Genomic DNA, 17241 nt, shown 5'->3' with positions numbered 1-17241 from the left:
AGAGTTCCTCAGCGCCAGATATGGCCGCCTGCAGGCTGCTCGTACTGGCTGCGTCTCCACCCCCTGTGCAAGCACCAGCAATTCAGGAGGTCCGGGAATCAGGCCACCTGCTGAGACCGCGCCTCACTCGCTCCTTGTGGACCCAGCACCAACTTTACGAACAAACTGTGGAAAACCGTGAGTCCCCTGGGCAGTGGCTTTTCCTTGGTAAAAGGTGCCCAGTAGCTAATCCTCTGCCCTCCTCGGCTGAGATCAGGGCGCTGGCTGTTTTTAAAGGAGCGGCTACACCTAAGATGGTGGCAGGGGGCCTTTATAAAACGGCATAGGGTACCTCAGCGAATTTGGTGGGAAATGGAGAGAACAGGCCAGAATCCTCCCAATCTACCAGTTCTAATTTACAAGCAGCAGAGGGCGCTGCAGGGACTGAGAATCAACCATCTCCCTCTGTCGCAGAATCTAATATGCCCAGGTCTGTTCCCCCTGAGTGGCTGGCATGGTTTTAAAATGCCATAATTGATACTATTTACCAGATAAGACCTGCTAAGAAACAAAGGAGATCCAGAAACCTAAAAAAGCAAGAGGCTGGCAACTTCTTCAGAAAGTTCGGCTTCATCTAGCTCTCTGTGGCCCTCTCCCCACAAGTCGAAGGCCAAAACCAAACATTTTAAAAACATAAAAAGTCCAAGGATAAGGCTTCTGCCACCAAGGACTACCATTCTTCTGAAAATTCCAGCCAAGAATCTGGAGATCCAGACCCCCTTCACCTGGGGCCCTTAGTTCAAAATAAGCTAACCTCAGGGACAGTGCCCATTGGCATTGGTGGCACTGGCCTCGGGGACGATGTGGGATTTTTGGAGGGAGACATTCAGGATCCAGACTGCCTACCTAAAGAGGAGGGAGAGTGGTCTGGGCATGAGGGTGTGGAACCTTGTAATATTTCCTAATGCCTCTTTATTACAGATGATTTTTCTCCCCTGATGTCAAGGGTCCTCAAGGCTGTTGGCCTGCAAGCTAATTCAGGACCTGACCTTATTCATTCTGGAAAGGGAGATTTAGTATTTCCTAGAGCTGTGCCAAGAGAAATGCTTTTACCTTTACCAGATTTGTTTTCTGAAGTTATAAAGCAGGAGTGGCATCATTGGCGGCTAGTAGAAAAACCCTTTTGGCTGCCACTAGATTCTGTTCTTACCAAAAAGGACATGTGGATCTCTTAAAGACCCCCAGTACTGATGCTCCGATAGCCCAATTGGTCAATGGCTCATTAGTGCCAAAGGATGGCGAGGTCACACTTAAAGATACCGCTGACAAAAAGGCGGAACTATCGTTTTGCAAGGTCCATGATAATACATCCCTGACCACGTGGGCTGCAGCTGCAGCATCAATGGTGGCCAGGGCTTCTCTGCTGTGGGTGAATGACCTTTTGAATGACACACACACGGATCCAACAAAGCTGAGGCAGCAACTGCTTAAAATCCAAAAGGCTCAGGCCTTTATGGCCGATACCACTTTAGATTCAATCAGGTTTGTCTCACGGGCATCTGCTGCTGCGGTTGTAGGGCACCGCCACTTATGGCTTAAACATTTACAGGTCAATGCCACTTCTAAAAATAGTCCGACTACTATGGCATACGACAGCACCAAGTTATTTGGAAAGAACGCACTTAAGGTTGTGCTAGTAGAATCCAAAGACACACACACACAAGAAAAGAAAAGAAAAAGGGCTATGCCAACAGCCCCAAGAAAATCTGGTAAGCCATTTTTCAAAAGACCCTGTCAACAAACTCAGTCCTCCTTTCAGCCCTTTCGTGGATTCCAGTCCTTTAGGGGCCGGGGTCAAGCCTTTAGAACCCAGAGGTTCAACTGGAACAGACAGGGTGGTTCCTATAGGAACACTGTTTCCAATAAGCAGCCCTTCTTCCAGCATAGGCAGGCCAAAGTCCAACAATGACTTGCCGCTCCAAAAATTGCACAGTTGTCTGACGGAGCACTTCCACACCTGGGAAGCATCTGTTTCAGACAATTGGACTTTAAAGGTGATACAGGACGGGTACAAAATAGATTAAATAGCTCCCCCTCCTCACAGGTTCCTCGCAATCCCACATCTGTGCTCTATTATCAGGCAGTCTAAGCTTCTTTGAGCGATTCATCATCTACAGGAAATCGGCGCAGTGGAACCTGTTCCACCTCTGCAATGGGGGGATGGCGTCTATTCTATTTTGTTCACCATCCCCAAAAAGGACGGAACAAAAAGAGCTGTTTTGGATTTAAAACTCCTAAACAGGTGGGTGAAAAGGGAACGTTTTGGAATGGAAACCTTAAGATTGGTTGCAGAGGCCCTTCATCATCATGACATCCATAGATTTGAAGGAGGCTTATCTGCACGTTCTCATCCACAATCGTAGTCGGTCCTTGCTCAGGTTCCACTATGCGAGTTGACATTGGCAATATAGGGCCTATCATCAGCTCGGCGAGTATTTACCAAGGTGTTGGCTCCACTGGTGGCTCATCTCTGACTTCAGGGGATCCAGATCCTGGTGTACTAGGATGGTCTACTTCTCCTACCCAGATCGGTGCAGACAGCACATTGAGATTTAAACACCACTCTGTGCACCCTCCGGAATCACGGCTTCTGCATATAAACCTATCAAAGAGACAGCTCTCACTGACCTGCCATCTGCAACACCTGGGTGTCCTTATAAACACGCAAATCGACCATCTTGTCTTCCACACGATTGATTATTACTGCTCACCTCGGAAATCAGGCAGGCTCTCCAGAGACCTATGGTGTTACTATCCACCTGGGCGAGGCTCTTAGGGCTCATGGTAGCGACCTTCAAAGGAGTCCCGTGGGTGAGGTTTCACTCCTGGGCACTCCAATGGTTCCTCCTGCCTTATCAGCGAGCCATAGCAGATCGTACAGCGACACCCCCCAGATTCTGTGTGCCTAGCCCTCAGGTGGTGGCTGCTTCCGCAAAACCTTCTATGGGGAAAACAATTTCTGGACCCACCAAAGGTGATTCTAACCACAGATGTGAGCAACAGGGGCTGGTGAGCTCACTGTCTCAATCTAACTTCACAAGGCACATGGTCTGTCCAAGAAAGGAGCCACAGCATTAGTTGGAAAGAGCTGCAGGCACTTTGTCTGGCTCTATTGGCATTTCAACACCACCTCCAGGGCGCTCATATCATAGTGCGAACAGACAATATCACCGCAAAGGCCACGTAAATCGGCAAGGCAGCATGTGTTCCAAGTCACTACATCAGGAGGCCTTCTGTCTGATCACCTGAGCGGAGGGCCACCTGAGCTCTCTGACAGCACATCACGTAAAGGGAGAAGACAACCTCGTGGCCGATTGGCTGAGCCAAGAGGACCTGTTACCGGGGGAATGGACACTCTCAATGCATGTGTTCACCAAGATCACAGCACGCATGGGAATACTGGTCATGGATCTGTTTGCAATGACAAAGAATACCAAAACTCTGCGGTTCATGTCCTGTTTCCCCCGGCCAGGAAGTGAAAGCGGTGGGCACCCTATCCAGTCCCTGGCCACGGGGATTGCTGTATGCGTTCTCGCCAATGCCTCTTCTGGCCAGAGTGTTGCGGAGCATCAGCATGATGCAGGCAACAGTCATTCTGGTGGCACCCTTCTGGCAGAGACATCCATGGGTCCCAGAACTTCTTCATCTGGCTACGGAAGAACCGTGGATTCTCCCCGTGTCTGAAGATCTTCTTACTCAGGGTCCAGTGCGGCAGCACAATCCACCCTGGTTTTTGACTAGTCGCCTGGAAACTGAGTGAAGACTCTTAGGTCAGCAAGGATGTACCAAACAGGTACCTCAAACAATGCTAGCATCCCACCGATCCTCAACAAACAGGATATATCAATACACCTGGTGGTTCTTCTTGCGCTGGTTAACCAGACATTCAGTACCCAAGACCGATGTCTCCTTGAACCATCTCTTCCAATTCCTACAGGAAGGGATGGACATGAGCCTACGTCCAAACACTTTAAAAAGACAAGCAGCTTCTCTAGCAGGGCTCATTTCTGGCATTTCGGGCACGGCGTGCCAAAACCATCTACACCTCCTGCGTTTTCTTCGAGGGGTGACCATGTTATCTCCCCCGACCGTTCATAGGTTTCTATCATGGGACCTACATACCGTACTAAAAGCATTGCAATCTTCTCCATTTGAACCACTGGCAGACATATCTTTAAAGTTATTGTAATTCAGATTGGCTTTCCTGGTGGCAGTAACTTTCGCTAGACGTGTCTCAGAGTTAAGGACACTCTCAGTTTCTAAATTTCTCTGCATCTTCCAGGAAGACTCAGTTCGGCTGATTCCAGATCCTTCCTTTCGGTCCAAAGTGGCTACACCATTTCACCAATCACGAGACATTTTTCTGCCTTCCTTTTGTCCTCATCCAGTTCATCCCAAGGAAAAACAATGGCATAAATTGGACGTTCGCCACTGTCTCAAAAAATATATTAAACGGACAACAGATTTTAGGACCACAAATAACTTATTTGTATCCTTTCATTCTGGTACCATGGGGTTTGCCATGTCGGCTCCGACCATCGCACATTGGATTAGAGCTTGTATAACATTGGCTTACAAGGTCCATCATCTGCAGCCTCCTACCCAAGTTCTCGCTCATTCCACCCAAGCAGCGGCCACCTCAGCAGCATTCTCTACAAATGCTCCTATCCATGAGATTTGTATGGCAGCTAACTGGAAATATCCTTCCACTTTTATTATACATTATAAAATTGACCTACATGCATCTTCTCAAGCGGCCTTTGGAAGGCGTGTTTTGCAGCGGGTGCTTCCCCAGGAATAGATAAGGACATCCCTCCCTAGATGGGCCTTCGCTATGGTATGTCCCAGAGGTGTCCTCGGTCCCAGCAACAGAGAACGGAGCATTGGTTTCACTTACCGTGAAGGCTTCTTCTTGTTGCTAGGACCGAGGACACCTCGACCCTCCCTCTTGAGGTCCTTGCCTGTTCCTGGTTGACCATCTGAGTTCTTGGTATTAGTGTTTTCATGGGGATTAAGCCCAGGTCTGTATTTTATCTTACTCTATAATTCTGCCTTGTTATGATCTGTTACTCTTCTGTATGGTATGTTAAAGTTAACGTTACATTTGTGCCTTTCGCACCTCGGACCGAAAGAACTGGGCGTGGTTATCCCCCTCAGCTTCAAGTAGGCGTAGCTTTCTATTTCTATCCAATCAACTGTCCTGCCTTGGAGCTTACGGGAAGGTTAACCGAGAGGTGTCCTTGGTCCCAGCAACAAAAAGAAGCCATCACGGTAAGTGAAACCAACACTCCGATTTAAAAAGAACCAAGAAACTCTATCAAAGCCTTTCTCCACATCAAGAGAGAGAACAGTAGTCGGAGTAGATTTGTTCTGAGACAGTGACACTAGATTAGATGGTAAACAGATATAATCTGCACCTTGCTGACCTCAAATGAAACGCACTTGATCAGGAGGTACTATTGAAGATATAACAGACTGTAGTCTGTTGGCCAAAACAGAAGCCAGGGTTTTAATATCAACATTGGTTAAAGAAATAGGTCTGTAACTGGTAGTTAGATGGATCCTTGTCAGGCTTAAGCAGAAGTGAAATAACTGCATTGAACTGGAATAGTGGACGAGATTTAGAATGCTGGGCCTCAGAGAAGACTGACAATAACCTGGGAGGCAGAATGTTTGAAAATGCTTTGTTCCATTCTACTGGAAAGCCATCAGGCCCAGGTGCTTCAGAATTAGCCATATTTTTCAGCGCTATGGTTGTGCATGAACTATTCGATGTTGAACCTGTTCACCTTGAACCAGGCCAGTTTGATGGCTTGATTTTGAACTGAACCAGGTGTGGTTCTTTCCGTGAATGAACTAAATGAAGCCCAGTTTGAGGCGGCCCATTTTTACATCCAAGGGAGGCTGGGTGGGGGAGTTGGCAGCAATAAAAGTAGTCTAAGGTGCTTACTGGCCAGTGCAGCAGTGCACGCACATACGCACGCACGCACACACACACACACACACCAGTGCAGCCCAAGCATATGGCAATCGATGTTTAGCAAGCTGTGTGTGCAGTGGTATGGTTCCAGCTTCTGCGGCTGCCCAGAATCCATTTGCATTTAGGACACACACAGTGCATAGGAGCCCTATACTGCTGCACTGAATTACTGAAAGGAGAGGAGGAAAGAGCCCATATTCACATTCATCTTGAGTAAAGGTGAGATGGACAAAATGGGAAGATAAAATATGGATCTGGATATATCCGATGACAGTCATAAACAATCAATGAGTTCTGCGCCTTCACAGATCACTTCAGGTAAAATTTGTTAGCTCCTCGAGACGCCCCTACCACCTGCTGCATGTGCTTAGCATTTGTATATATTGGCGGTTAGTCGTCCCTGTTTCAGTTTCTTTCTGACCGCCAAAGCGATCACTTCTTTGTATGAATAGAGCTCCTCAGAAAAAAACTTTTGGATAGATACAGTTCAAATGGCAAGGACTCGGAACGGCTTGACTATTACAGATTGCGATAAGTAAAATACAATTAACGGCATAGATTACGGAACACAGATACACTCTACGTTAAACAGCTTAATTTTGTTCTTTGGTGGATTATTCTGGCTAGACAAGGAATGGAAAACAATCCTGTCTCTGTGACCCCTAAGGTGCTTCACATATGAAAAGGCACCAAGAGAAAAAACCACCTTTTTAAAGGTGTGTTAGCTGCAAGGCAAAACTCCCCTCAACGGGCAGTCACGATTGTTGTTTGTTTTGTCTTGGAGAGGGGCATAGTACACTAACCTGCTCAGTCTGCTATTTGTTCTCTAAGCAGACTTTAAAGAATCAGGCAGCACACCTGAAAGTAGTGCTGCTAGAAAGTGCGCTAAGTCTCAAGGACACTATGCCCCAATCTCCCTCCACACCAAGATCGGTACCGAGGACTGCTTCAAAAATGCAGTCTAAATCCTTGGTGCCTGGGGTCGGTGGCTGCAGTACCGAAGGCGGTATTGACCTTCAAAAAACCGTCAGCTCCGAAAAACGGTCCCATTCGAGACAAAACAAAGAGAATGGGTGGTGCCGATACCGCTGCCCCACCACCAAAGAAGCATCACGACAAGACACTTAAACACAGTGAAAAATCGAACGAGACAACTCACTCACCAACAGAGTTGCAGCATATAAAACCCTTGACGTTGAAGGAACATCGGTCCAAGGACATTCCGGTGTTGAGGCCTCTGCATCGAGTGGTTTTGCTGTCACCCATGCTGACTCCACAACAGTCTCCATTGACACCGAGGCTTCTACTTTTGGCAGCAGCTTCAACAACATCGAAGCCAAGTGAATGATCGCCGCTCAGTATTGACATCAAAGACAATGTCAACCTTGACACTGAAATGGCGTTGGATCTGTTGACCACCAGAGACGTCATAATACTACTGGAGTTGGGCGAGAGCACACCATCAACTACAACCTTTAAGGGCTTTCTAAGCCATGACCTTGATGTCAAGAAAGGAGAGGATTCAGAGCAGGTTCCTCCAATGCCCAGAACACTGTCAATATCGAATAGGAGTTTATATGACACCACCACAATTCAGGTGTTATTGCCAGACAGGGATTGGGGAGATACCATCTTAACTTTGACCCCAGAGGATCTAATTTAATTGTTTGCCACAATTTAAGCTGTGGCTAACCCAGAGAGCAGCTCCACAAGTGTTGCAGATGGCGACACAGGTCACGCCTACAAGGAATGAGATTCGAGATGAGTCAATACAGACTACTACTCAGCTAGAAACAACTATTCGAGATGCATTCAAACAAATCTTATGCCACCACCAATAATTCCACCTCCACAATTCCAAGTTACAGCATCCATACAGACACAAATATCAATTGAGCATGTTGCTCCTCACACCATGGCAACACAGACAGTTACAATGCCCCAGAGCATTGCTACACAAACTCTGCAAGTGAAAGATTCAGTGTCTAGGGAGATCAAGAGAAAGTCCTCATCAGAGAAGGAGACAAGACGGGTTTCCTCGGATCATACCAGTTGCTCAGTTGGGAGTGACAGGAATTCTAGAGATAGCAAACACAGGCTGCCAAGTCACAATCTTCCACAGGCGCCCAGGCGGGAGTCCGTGAGGACTCCTCTGAAGAAGAGGATGATTATGCAACAGACTCCACAGAGGAAGAATCTAGTGATCACATCCCTAAACCAAGCCAGAATGTGGCAACGGCTCCGTCCATATCACCGACAGAAGAGATGAAATCCTATCACCAACGAATTGCAGAGATGGCAGAGGTGCCAGGCTTGGATCTTAAACAGAAAATTAAAGATCTAAATAATCCAGTGTACAATTTTATGGGGAAAAAATTCTGGAATTCAGCTAGTATACTTACCAGTGCTACCTGTAACTACAAAAGCTGTAAAGTCAGCTTGGGAGGTAATTCAAACATCCACGCCAGCGTCCAAAAAACTGGAGACACTGTATAGAATACAAGAAGAAGAAAATGAGTATCTTATGAGACTTCCAGTGCCAAATTCATTAGTAATAGATTGCACATCAACTTCCAAGGGTGCCAAGCGCCACATGACTCCCTCCGATAAGGAGGGCTTGCAGATGCAATACGGGCAGAAAAGAATAGCTTCTTGGCCGCACGTATCACCTGAGCATAGGTCTTCAAATGAGTTCTATGTTGCAATCTGTCGGATTCAAGCCGAGTCTTTCTCCAGTTGTCTACCTCACCACTTCAGCCCCCGTAGTTCCGTATACCAAGGGGCCAGATTTGAAGAGGGTCGGAGAGGACGCTTAGGAGCGATCATGTCTACTGCCCTGGTGAGTTTGCTATTCCAATTCTCCACCAGGGCATCAACAGGATCATAGGCAGAGCCAACACTAAATTCCTTCAAGGCTTCTTGAAATCCTATTGGATCCAATAACCTTCTTGGGTGGACCATTTTAATAAGTCCCTCACCTCTGCAAGGTTAAAGGAAATGGTTAAAGATATTCAAACAATCAAGCTGTCTTTAAATATTTTACAGTCCTCAGTAGATTGAAGACCACGATACTAAAATCATGGAGGTTACAATGATGAACAATTCTTAGAATTCTTCTCTCCAGACCAGGGTTTCTTAACCTTGGGCCCCCAGATGTTATTGGACTACAACTCCCAGAATCCTCAGACATGGGTGGCCTTTGTGGCTGAAGATGATGGGAGTTGTAGTCCAAAAACATCTGGGGACCCAAGATTAAGAAACACAGCTCCAGACCTTTTTATTGTGTAGATTAAAAGAAAATTACAAATTACAAATAAAAAACCAGACGTTTTGATGTACTTAGGTGTTCCATGTCTCACTGTTTAAAAATCCACACTCTCATATCCCAGATACTCTTCCTAAATCTAATCAGGCACCTGATTAGCACATGAAGAAAAGGAGGAGAGGAGGAGAAAGTGGAAATGGATGACTCACAGCTTTGCCTGCTTAACACTAACTCTAAGAGAAAAATGAAAAAAAGGAAGGGTGTAAACTAAATTGCTGCTTACCTTCTAATAGCCTATATACTTTAAGATCTCTTTCAAATCTTCCTTACCATTGACCCCTGGCTGTAACTTGTCTAAATACAATGTTTCCCTTATCTTTCTTTTGAGCATACACTGCTCAGACTCCAATATTCTTATATGCCAAACGTATAAATAGGGAAAGGTCATGGTCAGTTAATATGAAAAATAAACACAATGGGGAAACAATGCCTCTTAAAGTAAGCATCTTGTGTATCCATTATGCATATTGCATCACCAGTATATCAACCTATTCTTAGAATTATATACTTTTGTATATTCAACAGTATAACTTGCAATTGAATTCAGTGCTTGGGACTAACAGAAAATAAAGCATTGTTTGTTAAAATAGTTATGGAATAACATATTGAAATAACCCATCCTTGCACTATCTTATGACATAGAAGGAGTTTAGACAAACTGAAGTCATAATCAAGTACATACATTTGGAAGCCTGTTAATCTATTTATGTTTTTCTATTTTGTTCACAGGTGCTAAAGGAGTACTTGGACAATGTCCAATTGGGTCAAATCCTGGAGCGTGAAGGAGGCTGGGATAGTGTTCAGGACTGGATGGATGTTCTCAGTGGAGGAGAGAAACAGAGGATGGCAGTATGTTGTATTTAAACTATTAAAAAATATTTTGTCCCCTAAGCCCTTTTTAACTTTGGATAGACATAAAACTCTTGTCCAGTATGATGTGAACAGGCAGTAGTGAAGCATTTTGTTGTTAAGAACAGTCTTTTTTAAAAAGAGGATGAGCTGATTACTTCTGATATTCCTAAAATAATGAAATAGACTAAGAGCTGTTGAATTTATTTTCTGTTGAAGGAAAAATAAGAGACAAAATAATCTGTTATATACTAAATGGTTTAGCTCGGTCTTTATTAGAACACAACATAGAAAGAACATTTCAACCTCAATGCCCTCTTTAGAACAAGGGGATAATTAGATCAATCTAGAAGTGCATAGCAACCTGACAATTTGGATATCTTTTCCACATAATGTGATAACCTTGTGAGAGAATAAAGAACAGTCAAGCTAGGGGAAAATATATTGATAAAATTTAATCAAAATGCTCTTTTGTATGCACAAGTTGGCTGGTATATTCATAAAAATATATATACACACAGTGTGTTATAGTATTGCCATGCCTTAGTCCTTTATGTTTACTTTTGTTTTGCAGATGGCCAGACTGTTTTACCATAAACCTCAGTTTGCAATTCTCGATGAATGTACTAGTGCTGTTAGCGTTGATGTAGAAGGCTACATCTACAGCCATTGTCGGAAAGTATGTATGGTCGTTGTTGAAAATGTTTGCATTCGGTTGTATCCAAAGAAAATTAGTCATGACTAAGCATTGTTACAACATTTGCTCTTATACGTGTACACTATCCATGTGTGTGTCTGTTTTTAGGTAAACTGGAGTGGTTTAGCTCCAAAACCAAATTTGCAAGAACAAATGAACTGCAGTCTGGACACTAGGGTATCCCAGAGGATACCCTAATGAGAACACTTTTGAAACAACAACAAAAACATTTGACAAAACAGAAGCTTGCTGCAAATGGTAGATAAGATAAACTTTATTGTGGTCTTTGACCAGTACAGAAGCATGAAGAAAAAACACAGTGTCATACATGTACAGTATAACAACAGCATAGCTTTACGAATATACAGTGGCATGATAAATTATTCAACTACAGTGGTCTTTAGTTGTTGTCGTATATTCATTGCTATTAAACAAAATTTAGCCACGTTATGGGTAACGTGGGCTTGTTGATCTGATAAAAGAAATAAAATGTATGCTTCATCTCCTCTACCTGGTAGATCCTTAATCAAGGGTAAAATTAGTGATTCATGTGAATCCCTGTAAAAGTTATAATATAATAAAACATGACCTACATCCTCTATGGCCTGTGTACTACAGGGGCAGTACACTGCAAATGGTAGTATTTGGCACCACCAAATGTTGGCGGTTGACAGGGAATGAAAGCAGCTCCCTGGACTGGATAAAAAGGGAGGGGAGTGAGAGTTTAAAGACTCTAATAGCCTAGTAACTGGTGGGCGTTGGAAAAATGGATAGAAAGAGGAATGGGGGGAGAGAGAAATGATAAAAATTGAGCATAAAGTTGTTTGTTTACCTGTCCATATCTAGTGTTTCGTGCATGAAGCCAAAAAGGAGAGACTTCTCATCAGGAAAATATTTGGGGTCTCTTGCAAAATGTGGCCAAAATGAGGGGAAGGAGAGGCAGTGGGGTGTCAGCATGGCACCAAGATTTGTGGCACTTAAAAGTGTTTTAGTAGCATTATCAAAACACTTACGTTGAATCCAAGTTAACAGTTGTTGCAGCGGATTTAACCCAGCTTTTATCCTAAGGCAAGCCCATGTGAGGGGAAGAAAAATGCTGAATCATCCCCTCTCTATGCTTTCACCCACAAAGGCTATTCCTTTAAACTTTCCTGTTTCTCCAGTAGCTAATTCGCTGCCACCATCACCCAATTATTACAGAGTTTAACCCCCCACCCCCTCCCCCGGATTTGGGTGGAATTTCAGGGAGATTCTTGTTCTCTTTACTATTGGAAAAGTACAAAAACAAAACAAAACCATTCCACGTGCAGCATGCACCTGGTGAGAAATCTGGTAGAGTTGCTAAACAATCAAACTTGAGTCGTGTGTTGCACCAGAGTATGATCCCCTTTCCTGAGTTAGAAATCCACTCATAGGTATGTAAAATGCAAAGAACAAAGAGAGAGGGAAAAAACTTTATTCAAAATACTACAGACTGTTTCCGTCTGAGGCTTTCTCAGCTTTTAGTTACAGGTAAAATAACAATTCAGCAGTTGCAAGAATACTTCAAAAATAGCACTCCAGCTGATATTGGAGCGGCACACTTTAAAAATCATGGTTACACAGTTGCAAAGACTATGGATGCAAAAAAATACAGAAGCACCTCTAAAATCTACATAGTCTTTCAACACCCTAGCTGGATGGATGGACACAGGCTACTGCATTCTTAGCTTAGTTACATCCTAGGTAAAACAATAATAGACCAGTTGCAGGAATATACAGAGCACATAAAAGCAAAATAAAAGTCTAAAATGCAAACTGACTGTTCCCTAAGCTAAACTTCCAGAAGCCAGAAGCCCTGGTTTCCTCCCCGCCCCCCTTGAACTCACCCCAAACCTGATGTGAATCAAGCTTCCTGCAATCCTGTCTCTCAAAGATCTGCATATGTCCTTCCATGAGAGAGCATTCTCCAGGCTAGCTTTTGACCATGAGGCAGCAAAACTACATTGCTCCTCACTAAGCCTTCCACCCGTCCTCTCTCACATCCAGCCTTGCTGCTTCTGCACAAAGAAACGCTTCTCTTCCTGCCTTGTGGCCCTCTAGGTGCCACCCACCTGGTGCTGGTTGACTGATCTCTGGAGGTCACTAGCCTGTCAGTCAGGGGTTCACTTCCAGTTCACTCTTTAGTGGAGGGGAGGGGCTGATTGTTACAGTTGTATACATTCTTTAAAATATAAATTGAAATTATCTAAAATTATATAATTTTTATAAAATTATATAAAATTATATAAAATATAAATTGCCCTTTAAAATATAAATTGAGCAAAATATGTACAGTTGCAGAAGAGTGTTGTGGGACATGCAGATTAAAGCAGTCTTGAATGCTGATTTTTCTAAGAATCTTATGTTTTTTCCATTGACAGCAGTGGTACTTAAAATTTGTTCCATATTCAAGATTTAATATGTCTAATATTAGAGGGTTTATTTTCTTTGGATAAAGCTTGAAGGAAGACTAGCATTACTTTAACTTTAACTGTATTCTGTCACTTTAGGTTGGCATCACTCTCTTCACTGTATCTCACAGAAAGTCTCTTTGGAAGCATCATGATGTAAGGTTTATTAAATTATATCTACTCTTATTATTTATAAAATTTGTACTAACAAGTCTAACTTCTGAAGCACCAAAGAATCCACTTTTGCGTTGAATAAGGACTGAATAATCCTCATTGCCTATTACTAGGAATGAGAGATTTTGTTTTTAAAAATCATTTTTTAAAGCATACAATAAGAAGCTTCTAATCACCATTGAATTAGAAGTGATCTAAATTGGGGCTGGTTCTGTCCAGTTCAATAGCCCCTTGATATGGGCTGAACTGGGCCAATTTGATTCAGCTGTGATTCAAATGTCAACCTTTTGCACAGCCCTGTAAAGTATGAACTAGCCGACCCTGGTTTAAATGCCATTTCACCCACAAATTTATGGAATTACTTTAAGCAAGCCAGCTGTGTCTAAGTTAGTTAATGTTCGTTCATCATCAGATGTGTAGTTAGAATGGAGCAGGTCTCCATTGTAAAGAGGCCATCCAGTTATGATGGCTACAGCCACCATCAGACTTCTTGAGTGGGAATGGACTTGATCTGATAAGCCCACTACACACACGCTCTCTCCCCTTCTCCCCCTTAGAGTGTATCAAGCTTTTCTGTGTCTGATCTGATCTGTGCATTGCAACATCCAGACTAATTAGAGTCAAGACTAAGCATCATTGAAAACAATAACAAGTTAGTCATGACTAATTTAGTTCCTGTTGATTTTAATGAGATTGAGTCATGACTAATTTAGTCTGGATGTTGCCCATTTTACATACAGGTGGCCCTCGTCACCTGTGGTCGCAACACCCGTGGTTTTGCATATTCACAGTCGGGCAATGGAGACCTGAACTCTGTATGCACACTTTTAAAATTGTAGGAATTCACCGATCTGCAGTTTCAGGGTGGCCAGAAATGACCTCTGAGATAATTTTCAGCCACCCTTTTGCTAAACGGAGTCATTTTGTGGCTCTTTTGTTTAAAATAGAAATTTTAAAAATTGCCACGATTTTTTTTTGCAGATGTGCCAAATTGGGGGTTGGGGGGGCATTGCTGGATGGCTGGAGACCTGCAGAGCATGGCCCAGTACATTATTTCTCCAATTTCTGCCTTTTATATGGCTTTTTTTGCCCTCCAGGAACCTAACCCACCAATTGCAATTGACTTAAGGTCTCATTATCCACAATTCTGTTTTCTGCCAAAATTGCCAGGAATGGAATCCCCACAGATAACGAGGGCCATGTGTATGTACAAGTAAATCCAATGTAGCCTGAATACCTTAACAGCATACCATACCATTCCCTTTTTAAAATCAGAAGTGGGAGTAATCAATGTATTGATTGATTGATTTGAATGAAGGTTTCCCCCACTGCCACCATTATTTCATTTCATTAAACCAATGATCTACTGTTAGGCTTTTGCATGGAGCTTCTACTGGCCCAAATGAATCTCTTGATATTTTTTAATTGGAATATTTTAACCCCATGGTATGTATGATAATACATTGCCTTTGATCCCTTTAGACAGTTTCTCATATTATGAGAAGGCAGGGAGCACTATTTAAGGGGGGAAATGTCTAAAGCTTTTGCTTGGGCTCAAGAAGTTAGTTTTATTGCCCAACATCCAGAGCACTGTATCGCCAGCACTCGTAACATCTGGTGGCACACAGCAGCACTAATTCCCATGCTGTTGCATGCTCTCCATGAAGCATGGGCTTTTGCACAAGAGTGCAAATACTTTCCAGTAGGGATGTCCATGAAATGGATTTTGCGTTGTGTTTCAAGCTTGAAACAAAATTCAAATGGCCAAAACATTCAGTCGAAATAACCAGTCCAACCAGTTGTTTCAACGGAACAAACTTTTTCATTATAAAACAAAAAACAAACAAACCTTGAAACGTTTTGAGTGTTCCGGCCATGGGAACAATGGGGAAACTTGAAACACCCCATTGTTCCCAATGTGTAGCTCCTAGGTACACCAAATTGAGTTGGGTGATAGGGCATGATGGATGCTACCCTACCACCCGATCCATAAAATAAATGGACAGGCGGGTGGTTTTTAACCTTTAACCTTTCCGTAAACCCCCATAGGATCCTAGGGGTCTGGCCAGTCTGGTCAGTTTGATCAAACTGGGTCAACCCAGTTCAGCGGTCCGAAGGGCTATGCTTGTAAAGGGGAATCTAGTAAAGGGCTTGAAACAGACCCCTTAAAGGGTGTTCTGTTTCGAGCTTGAAACAGCCCATTTTGAGCTGAAACATTTTGCTGTCGAAACATTCTGCACATCCCTACTTTCCAGAGTTTATCTGTACTCCAGAAGTGCTCTGTTAGAATCAAAACATGTCGTTGAGAGTCAAGTGACATGCTTCAGCTCGAATCCAACAGATTGCAACATAGAGTACATTTGAAGATCTGTGCTCAGGCAATACATACGGCAAAGAAGCTATTCTTTTCTGCCCGTATTGCATCCGCAAGTTCACATCCGGCGGAGTTGTTCAGGGTTGTGAGAGGGCTAGTATGTGTCCCTCCTTCTTTGAATCCGAATCTGGAACCATAGATTACCCACTGTGACGTGTTTAATGAATTCTTTGTGGGGGAAATCTCTCGTATTCGGGCCGGCTTAGATTCTGTCAGCACAATTTCTTCAATGTCTGATGTCCAGCGACTCCTCTTGTGTGGTTAGGTTGGATCAATTCGAGTTTGTGACTCCTGAGGATGTGGATGAACTGTTTGGAGTGGTGCAGCCTACCACCTGTTCTCTTGCCCCTTGCCCGACATGGCTTATACTATCTGGCAGGGGGGTTGTTGTAGAAGACTGGTAGAGATCATAAATGCTTCTCTGAGAGAGGGCAGGATGCCTCCTTGTCTTAAGGAGGCAATTAGACCACTTCTGAAGAAGCCTGCCTTGGATCCCTCAGAGTTGAGCAACTACAGGCCTGTCTCCAACCTTCCGTGGCTGGGCACAGTAATCGAGAGGGTGGTGGCCTCCCAGCTGCAGACAGTCTTGGAGGAAACTTATTAGCTTGACCCATTTCAGACTGGCTTTCGGGCCGGCTGTCGGGTGGAGACTGCCTTGGTCAGCCTGATGGATAATCTCCAACTGGTAATTGACAGAGGAAGTGTGACTCTGTTGGTCCTTTTGGACCTCTCAGTGGCTTTCAATACTACCGACTATAGTATTCTTCTGGAGCATCTGAGGGGGTTGGGAGTGGGGGGGAACTGCTTTGCAGTGGCTCCACTCATACCTTTCAGGCAGGTTCCAGATGGTGTCTCTTGGAGACTGCTGTTCTTCAAAATCTGAACTTTTGTATGGTGTCCCTCAGGGCTCTGTATTGTCTCAGATGTTGTTTAACATCTACATGAAACCGCTGGGAGAGATCATCAGGAGATTTGGTGCAGGGTGCTATCAGTATGCTGATGACACCCAAATCTATTTCTCCATGTCAGCATCATCAGGAGAAGGCATAACCTCCCTAAATGCCTGCCTGGAGGGTGGTGATTGGCTGGATGAGGGATAGCAAACTGACACTGAATCCAGATAAGACGGAGGTACTCATTGTGCGGGTTCGGAACTTGGGAGACGATTTTGATCTGCCTGTTCTGTATAGGGTCATACTTCCCCAGAAGGAACAGGTACACAGTCTAGGGGTGCTTCTATATCTTGAGCCTCTCCCTGGTGTCCCAGGTTGAGGCGGTGGCCAGAGGTGCCCTATATCCGCTTTGGCTGATAAGCCAACTGCGTCCATTTCTTGAGAATTAATGACCTCAGAACAGTGGTACATATGCTGG

At 44.0% G+C, this 17241-nt stretch overlaps 1 protein-coding gene across 2 annotated transcripts in view; it reads left to right on the top strand.

Moving 5' to 3' along the window:
• ABCD3 (ATP binding cassette subfamily D member 3) overlaps positions 1 to 17241 on the top strand; it is a 63997-nt gene that overhangs the window by 42272 nt on the left and 4484 nt on the right. For both annotated transcript variants that reach the window (XM_053249229.1, XM_053249230.1), the window contains exons 20-22: positions 10074 to 10193; positions 10768 to 10872; positions 13422 to 13478. In XM_053249229.1, the coding sequence (XP_053105204.1) occupies positions 10074 to 10193; positions 10768 to 10872; positions 13422 to 13478 (282 nt within the window). The remainder of the gene's footprint in view (positions 1 to 10073; positions 10194 to 10767; positions 10873 to 13421; positions 13479 to 17241) is intronic.

The sequence above is a fragment of the Hemicordylus capensis genome, chromosome 4 (assembly GCF_027244095.1).
Source record: "Hemicordylus capensis ecotype Gifberg chromosome 4, rHemCap1.1.pri, whole genome shotgun sequence".
NCBI classification, from domain to species: domain Eukaryota; kingdom Metazoa; phylum Chordata; class Lepidosauria; order Squamata; family Cordylidae; genus Hemicordylus; species Hemicordylus capensis.
The sequence above is the reverse complement of the archived record's forward strand: the minus strand, read 5'-3'. Positions and strand labels throughout refer to the sequence as shown.